At 41.6% G+C, this 14,983-nt stretch overlaps 1 protein-coding gene across 1 annotated transcript in view; it reads right to left on the reverse strand.

The window, feature by feature from the left end:
• Positions 1-3,136: 3,136 nt before the first annotated feature.
• The window catches only part of LOC113311500 (N-terminal acetyltransferase A complex catalytic subunit NAA10-like), a 27,532-nt gene continuing 15,685 nt past the window's right edge, over positions 3,137-14,983 (reverse strand). Inside the window, exon 2 of the mRNA XM_026560334.1 lies at positions 3,137-3,558. Within this exon, the coding sequence (XP_026416119.1) occupies positions 3,137-3,558 (422 nt within the window). The remainder of the gene's footprint in view (positions 3,559-14,983) is intronic.

Consider the following 14,983-nt stretch of genomic DNA (forward strand, 5'->3'; position numbering starts at 1 on the left):
CAAAACCGAAGAAAGTTTGGCAAACCATTGCCTAGAGGCTTGTCTAAGGCCATAGAGAGATTTATTAAGGCGAAAAACTTTAGACTCACCTTTGCGAGCTAAACTAGGAGGTATTTTCATGTAAATTTTTCATCCAAATCGTCTTGAAGAAATGCATTGTTGACATCCAACTGATGGAGAGACCAACCTTTGATTGCTGCAATTGACAATAAAACACGAACAGTGACACGCTTAGCGACAGGTGCAAAAGTATCATAATAATCAATACCTTCTTGTTGAGTGTAACCCTTTGCAGCAAGTCGAGCCTTGTAACGTTCAATGGTGCCATCAGAATTAAACTTGATGATAATATAAGTAGCAGCAAGTACACATTCACCCCAAAAATGAAGTAGAATATTAGCCTGAAAACGCAATGCTCTAGCTACATTGAGCAAATGGCGGTGTTTCCTTTCAACAATGCCATTTTGTTGCGGAGTATACACACAATTAGTTTGATGTAAGATTCCTTGTTGGTGAAACCATGATTGTAGTTCATTGGATTTGAACTCGGATCCATTATCAGACCGGAAAGTCTGGAGTTGAGGGATAATCAACGAATTGATACCAGATGAAATGGTAGAGATCTTTTGACCAAATTGTTTGACAACAAAGTTGAAAAAATAATGAAGATATTTTAAAGTTTCTAACTTGGATTTTATCAAAAACACCCAAGTGCAGCGCGAATAATCATCCACAATTGTCAAAAAATATTTAGCACCAGTCAGAGAGGGAGTTGAGAACGGTCCCCATATGTCAGCATGAATCAATTAGAATGTATGTTTAGACAAAGAAATACTTTTATTAAACTTGAGACGAGTCTGTTTAGCCCGAGGGCACACATCGCAACCATGACTACATGAAGAACTAATAAAAGGGAAATTACGAGATAAAAACTTAAAGCAATCCACACTCGGATGTCCTAGATGACAATGCCATGTATCAACAGGCTTATTTGTAGCTAATGATAAAGAAAATGGTTGAAAACAAAAGTGATATAGGCCTGCCACATGCTTACTCCATCCAATCACTTTGTTGGTTTGACGATCCTGAAACACACAAGATTCGTGTGAGAACTGAACATAGCAGTTAGATGTGCTGGTTAGTTTGCTAACGGAGATTAAGTTGAACTTAAAAATTGGAATATGAAATACATTTAGCAATTGAACATGAGGAGATAAATTCACAGTGCCAATGTGTGTCATAGATGTATGTGTACCATATGGTAGCTGAACAGTGAGTGGTTTATTAACCACAAGATGAGAAGAAAAAAGAGACAAGGAAGAACAAATATGATAGGTTGCCTCGCTGTCAATAATCCAAATATCATTTGAACGGGAAAGAGACATACCAACAAAATGAGCATATGGTGCTACATCAGTGCGATCATTATCAGTTTCAAGTAGAGATAACAGGCGTGCATACTGGGCAGCGCTTATAGCTGGTGCAACAGCCGGGGTTTGAGTGATAGCAGCGACCACAGAAGGTTCTGAATCCCTTGGCTTGGGCAAGTCTTTTGGGTACCTGTTAAGCTTACAACAGGTGTTCTTAGTGTGACCGTGTTTGTTACAGTGGTCACAGAAGGGCCGCTGTCGTTTGTTGTTTCCAGGATTTTGAAAAGGCCATGACTGACGAGGATCGAAGCTGTCAGAGACATTCAGGGTAGCAGAGTCCACAGAAGGAATGAAAGAAGAATTGAGTCCTTGATGTTCTTCTTCCTGCATGACATGGTTATATATCTTCGCAGGTGTTGGCATGGGTTCCATAAGAAGTATTTGACTACGCAGGGCAGAAAACCTATCATACAAACCCTGCAAAAACTCCATGGAGCGATCCTGACTGTGATGACTCGTATAGTTCTTACCTTCTCCGCATATACAAGGTTCAATGGGTCGAAAAGCATCTAATTGATCCCAGAGTGATTTGAGACGGGTATAATACATAGCGACACTCAGATTCTCTTGTTTCAACAAAGCAATAAATTGTTTGATAGCATATAACTTTGACGCATTATGATGAGAAAAACGAGACTTGATTTATAACCATTGTTCATATGCCGAGGGGAAGTTCTGAGTACTTGAACGGATTTCTGGATCCACGGAATTAGAGATCCGGATACCTACTAAGTCATCACATCTCGTCCAGTGAGCGAGACCCGATGCATTAGTTGGATTTTTTACCGTTCCATCAACGTATCCTAGTTTGCCTTTTGCACTTAGTGCCTTCATTATACTTCGACTCCAGGTGCAGTGGTTTTCACTTGTGAGCAAGGGAGAATAAATGGCTGATGTGGGATTATCAGAAGGATGCACATAATAGGGACTGGTAGGAGATAAACCAGTATCCTTCTCTGGAATGACAGTCGAAGGGGAAGATTGATCGCCTCCGTTATTCATGATGATGATGTTGTAGGGGAAAAAAATTAACCTAGCTCTAGATTACCATAAAGAAAATTGGGTAACACAGGTTTTGGTTTATCACACAACAGTGTGAAGGTTGATGATTTTATTATGTATATATGCTGATTGTTGTTACATAACAAGAGTAAAGATCCTAATACTATAAATATATCAAAGGAATTAAATATAATTACAACATATTCTTAATCACATATAATCTTCTCTGCATGCATTGATCTTCTTTCCATATTCTTCTTTGTATGACATCAATCACGTATTATCTTGCATGTACTAATCTTCCTTCTATGTTTAGATTGCATGTAACTAATCTTCTTTCCATGTTTAGATCATTGAGTAATGGTAGTGATTGATATTATTTTTCTTTCTGTAAATATGTATACGTGAACAAATTTATCAAGGGACTGATAAATCTAATAGAAAACTTGTTAGCTAAAATATTTTGAATTCAGTTATTCCCCAAAGGAAATTTATTAGATAACATTGTTAATTTTTTTCTCGCGGTTTAACTTGTTAGCTAAACTTAGTTTGCTTTTAACTCAAATACATTTGATGTTCAACTACAATTACATTTTTCAGGTGGTATACACACGGATTTCAGGAAGAAGGTACAAGAGAAGGTTTTGTACAAGAAGTAAATGAATATCCGGCCGGAAGGACAGTACAATACATGTAAGGGGGCTTTATGATTTTTTGGATAATGCTTGCCATAACAAGTCAACAACAGATGATTTATGGCGGTCACCGCTATCAGTACTGTGTGTGCCCAGGATATCTGTTTGTTTTTCTTGTAGTTGTTTCTGCATAACATAAGCATCTTCCCCGTTTTCATAAAAATTAGCTGCAATCTCATAATTATATCCTAATTTTTCAGAATAAAGATTAATTGAAGCTTGATTACTTTTACGAACATGAAGAGACACATATTCAGACCCATATTCTTGTATTAACGCGTTCTGAGCAGCATCCATCAATTTCTTAGCAATCCTTGATTTACGGTGACTAGGAAGAACACCTAAATTTGCAATATAACCATGAGTTTCAGTACCTTCTCCTTCCATTTCACCAAAAACAAATCCAACAATACAACCAGTACCATGGTCTTCTGCAACATAAACAAGTCGTGGCCAAAACACTATATATTCTTCATAAATATAACAATCCCAAGGGTCTTCCTCAGGAAAACAAAGCAAGTCACAAGCTTATATAACTGTGGCCAAAAAAAAATTCTATGTTTATTGTGGTTGTTGTCATTTTCGTATTACTATTTAGGCTCACCTAAACATAGATCATCCCCTGTTCGGTCCATCTTATTCTTAGGGACTAGACATGGCTCTTCCGTAAGTGGGAATACCTCTATTGGGCCTATATAACTGGGCCCTCTTTCATGTTTTTGAACGATTATTTTGGGACCATGGTTTTTTTGGGGACCATGGCTTTATTTTGGGTAAAGGCATTAGAAGTAATTCTAGGTCACCCATATCTAATTATTTATTTAATAACTAATGTACCCTCTTAATTAATTTTAGGTTATGATTAGTGAATGATTTAATTGAAAACAATTAGTGAGATTAAATTAAAATATGGGTTTATTATTAGTTGAGTAGAATTTTTGAGAGAGTAGAGTTAGAGAAGATGAAGGAGAAAAACATGGAAAATAAAATTTTTTTCCAATTCACTAAGTTTGAGTATTCAAATGATGAAAACTCATCTGATTCTTCATCTCCATCCTCTCCTAGAATATTTGTTAATCTTCAAAATGATCCGGATTTGAACTGGATTTTGAACAGTTCGGTTACTTTATATGAAGAACAAGTAACCGAACTCATCTGAAGTTGTAGTTCGGTTGCCCCGTGAGATGAACAAGTAACCGAACTCATCTGAAAGTGTAGTTCGGTTACTTGTTCCAAACACGCAGGTTACCGAACTCTCTAATAATAGAATTTCTAGGAGTTATAACGTTATGTTCGGTTGGTTCTCAACTAACCGAACTTTGGTGTACAAAGTTCGGTTGGTTCGCAAACTGCATGCACTTTTGATCTAACCGAACTTTACGTAATATAAGAGTATATAAGTTTACAAAGTTCGGTTCTTTCGCAAACTTGAACCTAACAGCTAACCAACCGAACTTTGAGTTCGGTTTCTGCGATAAAATTGTGAAGTTACCGAACTTAACAAACAAAAAAATGTGAAGTTCCAATGTCTATTGGCTAAGTTCGGTTACTTTGTAGTTTTAAGATTTTTTGCGAACAAACCGAACTCTATTGGCTAAGTTCGGTTATTTTGGAACTCAACATAGTGGCCACAACAACACAGTTCGGTTAGACTGGATTTGTTTTTCTTTTCGGTTCCAAGGGTGGAGTTCGGTTACTTTGTAATTTTAAATTTTTTTTGCGAAACAACCGAACAGAGAGTTCGGTGACTTAGTTTTAAATCCAATAGAACCGAACTGTTATTCGTGTTCTTCATTTTCAAGAAGTTCGGTTAGTAAACTAGGGTTTTTTGGAAAATCGACCTAACCGAACATGGCTCTGTAACTCCTATTAAAACCCATGATTTTTATTCGATTGAAGCAATCAAAATCAAATTAAAGCGAAGGGTTTGTTGGAAAATACCTCCGGAGTGGTCTCATGGCAGAATCAGGTTGCGGCTGGCGTCTTTTATACCGATAAAATTATTATGTAACCGAACTTAATTGTGATTGCATTGATGTTGTTACATTTCTTAAATAGGCGGTGGTGGAGGTGGTGGGAGGAGGTGGTGGTGGTAATCTGTGGTTGGTGGTGGTGATAACCGGAGGTGGTGGTGGTGGTAATCGGCGGTGGTGGTGGTGGTGGTAATCGGTGGTTGGTGGTGGTGATAATCAGAGGTAGTGGTGGTAATCGGAGGTGGTGGGAGGAGATGGTGGTTATATATATAGGTGGTTATTAGGTTGATTTTAAATTAAATTAGGTTAAGGGTAGGTTAGTCATTTCAACGTTTTAGGACGTCCCTTATCACTATAGAAAAGGTGGCCTAATAAAACCATGATCTCTCAAAAAAAAACCATGATCTCTAAAAAATCATTCATGTTTTTCTACTCGAGATATCATCCAGCAGAAGATATCCTGCAACAAATATTGTCAATTCTTATCCAGACCGCCTCCACCGATTTAACTCAACGTCATCTGGAAGGCTCTTGTCATCTTACATAAAAACGATTTTTGTTTTTTGTTTTTTGTTTCTCCTTTCTTGTCATCTTGTACAGAAACGGTTAGAGTCTGTATGGAGCTATCCTAACATTTTTTTTAGCATTTATTTGAAGCCAACACAGAAGCCCGAGAATTGATCATCTGCACTTGGGGGTTTGAAGCTCACTGCTAATTTACCCTCAAGAACTCCTATAAAATATTTGCTAACTAAAAATAGTTGGGAGTTCTCCGTTTGTTCTCTGACATTGGAAGTCTCCTATGGTTGTTTTGCACACAATATGTAATTCCCAGAAGACAGTATGTGTAGCTAACATTGTTATTTTTGTCATCATGCTTTTATTTATATCGCGGTTAAAACATCTTAAACTTGCGTTTGACTAGTTACATGAAAATGGCCTTATCCTAAATGTTCAACAGCAATTCAGATGACACACACAGACTTTGAGAAGGTACAAGCGATGCTTTTGTACAGGAAGAAAGAGGAGTGCCGGCAACAATTCTTCAATACATGCAAGAAAAACAAGTCAACAACAGTTATGTGCCAACAGACGAATCCGTCCGGCCACGGCAATGAATAATTTGTGCCCAAGATGATCTGTTTGTTTTCCTTGAAGTTGTTTCCTCATTATGTGTGCACATATTTCATCATCAAACACGTGTACATAGGAAGATACATGGAGGGCATGCAGACAAGGTCATCAAAGTATGATGACACACGCTCATAACCAAGAATCCCATCCCGTCAACGAGGGATCTTTGCTCGAACAATCCAAGGGTAGAAGTTAAAGGATGTTCCGGTAACACGTTGTACTGCGGAGCACCAAATAACTCCCAAAGAGTTACTTTATCTCATCCCCAAAAGAAGCCAAGATCAACGATGGAGAGAAGATGTACTGACATCGACGCGACAGAGGCAGAAAACACTTGCCTGACACGAACAGGCGCCTCAACTACCCGTATTAAACACTCTGAGCAGCATACGTGTCGATCAACCCGTGGAACGAACGAGGATGACTCTGCCTGATGAAGTTACGAACGAAGACCCCTGCGTGATGGAAACAAAACACAAGAAGATAAGGTTCCAACGGCCTTCAGAGATGGGTCCCACACTCTAACCCTATAAATACCCCCTCTCCACCAAGAGGAAGGGGGATCGGAAAAATCAGGAAGGGAAGGAGAGAGAAGGATTTTGAGTGTAAGTTAGTCCTTTACAATAGAAAGACATATAAACTCAAAAGTCATTCGACTACTCTTGTAACCGTCAAGAATATAGTGAAACAACAAACCCCGTGGACGTAGGCCTTAGTGATGAACCACGTAAACCTCGGTCTTGTTAATATTTCAGCACTTTATATTTGCCTAACCCCATGAATCTTTACTTATATGTTTTGTTTTCTTTGTTTTTACCTATATCCCGTGCGCAAACGCCCCGCACGGAGTTGTTAGATGAGGCTGTGATAAACCCGAAGGTTTTGAGCCAAGGAATCAACACTAAGATATCATCATCACAAATCACTCTAGATTACGATGATTGGTTGTGAGCATTCGGATGCTTTCGTGATTTCTGTGTTCACAATTTGGCGCTAGAAATAGGGACTTCGTCCCGGTAAAAGATTTATCTTGTCCTGTGATTTAATCTTAAACTGGCATATGATTGCTCTGATTTATTAGCTCGGATCGTATAGATCATTTGTTAACTTTATTATATTCAAAAACGCACCTATTATCTTCGATGACCCTTTCAATACTTTCATTTACTGATAAGATTTATTGTTTTGATCCATGGATTTACGTTTTTCTTTAGATCTCGTGCGAACCTGTCTCTCAGGTGGGTTTTCGTAGTTTTTTAAAGGATCTACTTGTATTTTTAAAAGGATCTCTTTTAATAAAACTTTAACCCGTGTATTGTAACTCGTATGTGTTAACCCTCTCTTGGAAGAAGATATTTCGCCAACTAACCCGATTCGCACGGATATTCCCGTTTCTCGCTGTTTGAAATTCCCTTCTGCAGAAAGAACGGATTGTGAGTAAAGAAGGAGAGCTTCCGAGAGATTTAATTGTCGACAAAAGGATCCTTGATGGAAAAGACGCAGGAAAATCCAAAGCTTTGTCAAAGGAAACACCCAGGACAACCCCGGTCATCACCCGAAGCAAGCAGAAAGGAGACAAAGCTAAAATGACCAGTCAAAGGCAAGATACTGCGGAAATCACTTAACCTATGAACGCTAATTCAGTTGCAGCCGCGGCCCTCAGAGCAGCGGCGACAAAGTACGTGCGGCTGCGGTAGTCCCGAAGGCTGCAGAAGCTAGCAAAACTTGTGCTATGAATCAATTTCATCAACCAAGAGAAAGGGTGGATGAATCCAGAACATACCAACCCGTGCACCTTCCAACTTTCGGAATGCCATCAACAAATGATCAAAATCAAACCATGCCGGCGGCTCTAGCACCGCAGAGGGGCACTCACCCTGATTTGGAAATGCCAGCAACCGAAGCTGAACCTCTGCCACCTTTAGTGCAGACCGTAGAGGAAGGCGGCACCATGGCCGTAGTGGAACGAGCTGGGACTCCCAATCAGGGGTCAAACATCACATCGGCTGATGGCTGATCTTGAAGAATTGAAGAAGATCCAACAGGTTTACGCAGATGTTGTAGCTCTGCTGGCCAGAGAAAATCAAGATTTAAAGGATCGGATTGCCCTAAGCACGAAGACCAGCCAACAACTTGATGAAGCAAATTCAAAGGCACCAGAGCCAAACCGAGACCGAAGAGTCGTCATAGCGGCTAATGGAGACGCGACTAGGGGAAGTAGCGCATCCGACCCGGATTATGACGACGGAGAATCAGACTATAACGAGCAGAAGAACATAGGGCACCACCGCGCGATGAAAGAGCTACGAGATGAAATGATGGCCGAGATCAGGCAATTAAAAAGTAGACAAGGCGGGGGAAGGTTAGAAGAGGTCATGAGAGAATCTAACTCTACGCCCTTAACTCATCGCCTGGCCAACACCCCTATTCCACTGAAATGCCCTGTCCCAACGTTCGAATGCTATGATGGATCCAGCGATCCTGCTGCACATATTCGGTATTATAACCGTGTCTTAGCTAGATGGGGTCAGAACGACGCCGTACTCTGTAGATACTTCCCGTCAAGCCTGAAGGGATCGACATTGTCCTGGTTTGATAATCTGCCACCAGACTCCATCCACTCATACGACCAACTCGCAGAAAAATTCTTAAGAACATACATGTACAACAAGACTGTAAACACCGGAATGGATAAGCTCTTTTCACTAGCAATTGACTACAAAGAAACCACGAGGGAATACACTAACAGATGGCACAAGATCTTCCAAGCCATAGGAAGTGTGGACCCAGTGGTAAGCATCAATTGCTACAAATGGGGATTAGACCGAATGAGTCCACTATTTGTTGAGATTCATGGAAGCATGCCTAAGACAGAGGGAGATCTTCGAATAATTAATGAAAAGCACGCTCGACTTGAAGAAATTCAACGGGAAAACCCGAGGGAATATCTGCAGAGATCTCACCGCACCAATTCAGCAGAACAAACCAATGGGGCCAAAAGGAGTTTCTCAGTGGAGAGACCTCACGAAGATAGGAAGGAACGAAGGGATGAACGAAGAACAGGTGACCGAAAATTCGAAGATCAAGTTTACACGAAACTCAACGCTAGATATGCTCGTATCCTACGAGAGATCAAAGGAAGGGAAAACCTGGAGTGTCCATGGTCTAAGGGAAAGCAGCCCCCGAGATCCGAGAAGTCTAAAGATTACTGTGAATATCATTGTTTCAACGGACACCAGACCGATAAATGTAAGAACCTCAAAATAATGATCCAAAAATTAATTGATGCGGAAGAGCTCAAACATTACGTACAAAAGGATGTTACCGAGGATAGATCCAAACGAACCAAACCAGTCCAACTTCCGGAAGGGAACCGCACAATCAACACCATCTCGTGTTCTGAAGCCGCAGGGCCCTCACTTACAGCACAGATAAGAAAGAGGTTACGGAAGAAATTCGAAGACTGCTGCGAATTGTATAATATCGATGGGATAGAGGTGGACGAGCACGAAGAGTGGATGGACTCTCCTATTATCTTCGACGCCGAAGATATCGAAGAAGATATGGAAGACCATAACGATCACTTGGTCCTAACACTACTAGTAGCTGGATGTAACCTCAAAAAGATCCTCATAGACGGGGGAAGCTCAGTAAACGTCTTATTCTACGATGCATTCAAACGGATGAAACTCCATGATGAACAGTTAATGACCTCTTATTACACCATCTACGGATTCAATGGAGCACCCCACGAAGCCCTTGGGATACATCGTGTTGCAGGTTAACGCAGGACCCATGAAATTAGAAACCCGATTCAGTGCGGTGGACACCCCATCCCCCTACAACGCCATTATTGGACGAAAATGGTTACATAAACTCAAAGGAGTTGCGGCAACGTACTACCAATCAGATTCCCAACACCTGAGGGAGTAATGGAAATCAAGGGAGATCGGGTCACTACAAGAGAGTGCCAGACCACTCAGGATCGTATCAACAACGAGCAAGAAGAGCAGCGAAAAATCCGAAGAGTAAAAAATAAAGAAACCGCGAAAGAGAAGGCCATAGACCTGTTCCTCAAGGAAACTACAGGGAAGGGCTTGACGAAAGATGATAATGTCCTAAGCACAGAGACAAGTACTTCAACAACCATCAAAGGACAGAAACACGCCAAATAGCAATTAAAGAACGTCCCAGTCCTCGGAAACCCGAAGCCTGTGTTCACACCAGTGGAGCCCGTAAAAGAAATCAACATAGGAACGGAAGAAAGCCCGAAGATGATCAAAATAGGGACCATAATGGACGAAGGAAGAGAAGATTCTTTAACCAAATTACTTAAGGAATACGCAGATGTGTTCGCCTGGAATCTAGGAGATATGCCGGGGATTGACCCGAAAGTAATCCAACACGAGCTTCGCATCAAACCGGGCACACCCCCGTTCAGGCAGAAAATACGAAAAGTAGCTCCAGAGTATCACGAGGCAGTGGAAACAGAACTTCGGAAACTACTAGACGCAGGATTTATCAAGGAAGTCAAGTACCCTACCTGGATATCCAACATGGTCATTGTTCCTAAGAAAAATGGAGGGGTTAGAATATGCATCGATTTTACTAATCTCAACAAGGCATGTCCAAAGGACAGCTATCCCCTGCCAAGCATAGATCAGCTGGTAGAAGCAGTATAAGGATATGAAGAACTGTCATTCATGGATGGACATTCTGGCTACAACCAAGTATCCCTGGCAGAAGAAGATCAGCCACACACAGCGTTCTACACCCCACATGGCCTTTATTGCTACACTAGAATGCCCTTCGGACTTCGAAACGCAGGGGAAACATACCAAAGAATGGTCGATGCTATCTTCAGGCCGTGGATTGGAGGAACCTTAGAAGTCTACGTTGACGACATGCGCGTCAAAAGTAAGCTGCGCAAAGATCACCACCAGGATCTGAGAAATATCTTCGAAGCAATGAGAAAACATCACATGAAAGTGAATTCGGAGAAATGTACTTTCGGTGTCACCTCGGGGAAATTCCTCGGGTATCTGGTAACAAAAAGGGGCATTGAGGTAGACCCAGCAAAGATTCAGGCCATAGTAGAAATGCCATCCCCGAAGAATTTAAAAGAAGTACAGAAACTCAATGGATCCATAGCAGCTCTGGGTAGATTTATTGCCCGATCCTCGGACAAATGCAAACATTTCTTCAATATTCTCAAAAAAGGGAGCAAGTTCGAATGGACCGTTGAATGCGAAGAAGCATTCCAAAAAATCAAAGAACACCTAGCTTCAATTCCGATCCTGCAGAAGCCAGATCCTGATGAGGTTTTGGCATTGTACATAGCAACAACAGAAGACGCAGTCAGCGCAGTGTTGGTCAAAACCAATACGAAGATAGAACAGCCTATCTATCACGTCAGCAAGACCCTCAATTCTGCGGAAAGGAACTATACAAAGATCGAACAGCTCATCCTCGCATTGGTATGGTCTACTCAAAAGCTGAGAACCTACTTCCTAACTCACTTCGTCAGGGTCCCATGCAAAGCACCATTGGAAGCAGTCCTCAAAAGCACGGGAAAAGTGGGTAGAATAGCCAAATGGAACACCCATCTGGACCAATTCAACATCATTCATGAAATTCAACATTCTCGGAAGTCCCAAGTTCTGGCGGATTTCTTAGAAGATCTCCCCCTGGACAACGACGAAGAGATTAAGGGAATACCAGAAGCCGAGGAAGAAAACAAGGATCCAATGGATATCCTCGAACCCGCGAGTCAAAGACAATGGGAAGTCTTCGTCGACGGATCCAAAAATAAGGAAGGAGAAGGAATAGGAATTGTCATCACCACCCCAACCGGAGAAAGGATTATACAGGCACTCAGGTTAGAATTCAAAGAGCATACCAACAAGATCGTCGAATACGAGGCTGTCGTACATGCCCTCCGTATAATAATAGAGATGGGGGTAACCGATGTAAGGCTGAAAAGTGATTCGCAGCTTGTCATACGACAAATAGGGCTGGAGTATAATGTGTACGATGACACCCTCTCATCTTACATGGCCTTGGTCCAAACATTGGCATCGCAAATCCCGAACATCAAGTTCCGGCACTTATGCAGAAGGGACCTCAGGCACGCGGATGCCCTAGCATATATATCATCCATGCTGAAGGATAAAAACGTCGAAGCTATTAAAATAGCAAGGGTATACGAGCCTTCGATTGCATCTCAATTCTCCTTCGCTACCAATCAAGATACAGTGGAAGAAAATATCGAAGACTGGTAGGCCTGGGGAAGATATTAAATTTAAATGCAAAATGGTCCCCGGCAGCGGCGCCAAAAACTTGGTGGGCCCGGGAACGTGTATAAAATTAAAGCGTAATGAAACGCGGGCCTACAGTAATACCGCAAGTGCACGGTCGTCAGTTGTAGCTCGTGCAAGTACGGGTCGATCCACAGAGACTGGGTGTGTTTTGTAGTGTTTAGCTATTTTGGGCTCTAAATTGCTTTTGGGCTTTGAATACCCTTTGAGTAAATTGGGCTTAATGGGTTTGTTTGTAATGATGAAGTGAAGTGTTTTAGACCTTTGAATATTTTTGAAATGGGTTGAACTGAGCTTGGGCTCAGAAATGTGGACTATGGGCTTTAGGTCTTAAACCTTGTTTTGGGCTTAATGGGTTTTGTTTTGGTCTTCTGGTGAGCTCAAGTTGTGCTCTGGGCTTTTGGTTTGAGCTGGGCCCGTGGTCTTTCAACTGAACTGTGGTCTTAGCTGAGCCTTGGGTTGAGCTGGGCTTTGGAGCAGCAGTGCAAAGAAAGCAGCAGCAGAAGGGTTGCAGCAGCAGCTGCAGCAGTAGAAGGAAAAGGCAGCTGCAGCAACAGCAGCTGCAGCAAGGGAAGCAATGCAGCAGTGTAAGGCAAGGAAGAAAACAGCAATTACAAGCAGAGTAGGGAGGAGGAAGAAAAACAGTGCAATGCAGCAGTGCAATGCAGCAAGGCAAGTGCACAGCAGCAGCAGCAGTACAAGGAGAAAAGAAGAGATGGCAGTGCAAGTAGTGGTGGCACTAAGCCAAGGTAACAGTGGCAATGAGGCAATATAGCAAAGGCAATGCAGTAAATAAAACAAGACAATGAAGACAATGAAGAAAACAAGCAGAGAACAATGCAAAAGAACCAAGGCCTAAGCCAAGGGCAGGGGAGATAGGAAGCTAACAAAGCAAAGCTAAGGCATTCATCTAGAGTGGGAAGAGAACTAGCTTGCTCATTGTCACTAGTGAGCACTAGTTTCTCCCCACTACTCAATCAACACAATGCACTGAGATTTCTAGCCTAACAGTCCATCACTTAACAGTGAACAACAACTAACAGTGAACTAAAGATGGCACTAACAATGACCACATTTAACAGGAACAACTTAGGATGGCAAAACAGGAACAACACATGTAAACAACACACATTAACAGGAACATCACAACATTTAACAGAACACATGATTAAACAGGAGCACAAATTTTAACAGAACAATTTTAACAGAACAATTTTAACAGAACTTGAAAGTCCTGGACACTGGCTAGTCCAGCATGACTTTACAACAACACCCACAATTCCCTTTTATACCCAATACATCAAATTAGGGTTATCACCCATTTTCCCAAAATTGAAAACAGTACATAATTAGGGTCTGTGAAAAGTTAACCCTTACCCTGAAATTGTCTCCTCTGTCGAACCCATCTCTCTTATGCGTCTCTGATGCTCTTCCTCAGCTCCTATTGTTCCCTACTGATGCCCTAGCTAGCTGTTTTACAAACTCCACACCCTAGGGCTTCACGGGATGTGAAATGGGCAAAACATCTAGCCTAGAGAGATGGTGGTGGTGTCGGTGAAGAGATGGTGGTGGCAGTGATGGAACTGGTGGTGACGCTCTGATTTGGTCGGGAGAAGGAGGAGCAGCTCTGAAAATTTTGGGAAGAAGGGGAAGAAGGAGGATAAATCGATAGAATGGGAGAAGGGTCTGTTTGTTTGGGGTGTAGGTGTTCGGTCGCTAGGGTGTGAGGCGGGATCATCTGAAGTTGATGCGCAGCGAGGAGATCCGTTGGATAATCAGTTACTAATTGAATCGAACGGCACGATGTAAACAAGCTCTGAGCGACCGTTGGATTAGGTGATACAACGAAGCTGACGGCTCCAGATGGGGTTAGGTGCTGTAGTGTAAGGCGGAATCATCGGGATTTGATGCACAGGCATAGGAGCGACCGTAGGATTCAACTGCAATCTAATCTGATGGCTTGGAATTTAGGCACTATGGTGTTTGATAGGAGCTTCAGATTTTGATGCGCGATGAAGGAGCGACCATCGGATGCTTCTGAGAACTGATCTGATGGCTGAGAACGGAGGCGTTTTTGTGTGTAGAAAATGAGGTTGTGCGCACCATTCTTCGCGGCTTCCTTGCGTGATTTCTCCCGGCTTTTCACTACTTTTCTGCTCTTTTTGCTCCGCAAGTCATCCAGACTTTATTTATTACCTAAAAATGCAAAATTAATTAATAAAAATATTTATTCTTGAAAACAATGAAAATACAGAATATGGGATAAAATGTAGAATTAATGCATAAAAGATGAGTTAAATGCCAACAAAAAGGGATAAATATATACAATATTTGGCACTCATCAAATACCCCCAAACCTGAATTTTACTTGTCCTCAAGTAAAACAAAACTAAGGAAATCCTAACTATACCACTGTCGCTGGTCTCTCGAAT

This window comes from Papaver somniferum, chromosome 9 (assembly GCF_003573695.1).
Source record: "Papaver somniferum cultivar HN1 chromosome 9, ASM357369v1, whole genome shotgun sequence".
Taxonomy (NCBI): Eukaryota; Viridiplantae; Streptophyta; class Magnoliopsida; order Ranunculales; family Papaveraceae; genus Papaver; species Papaver somniferum.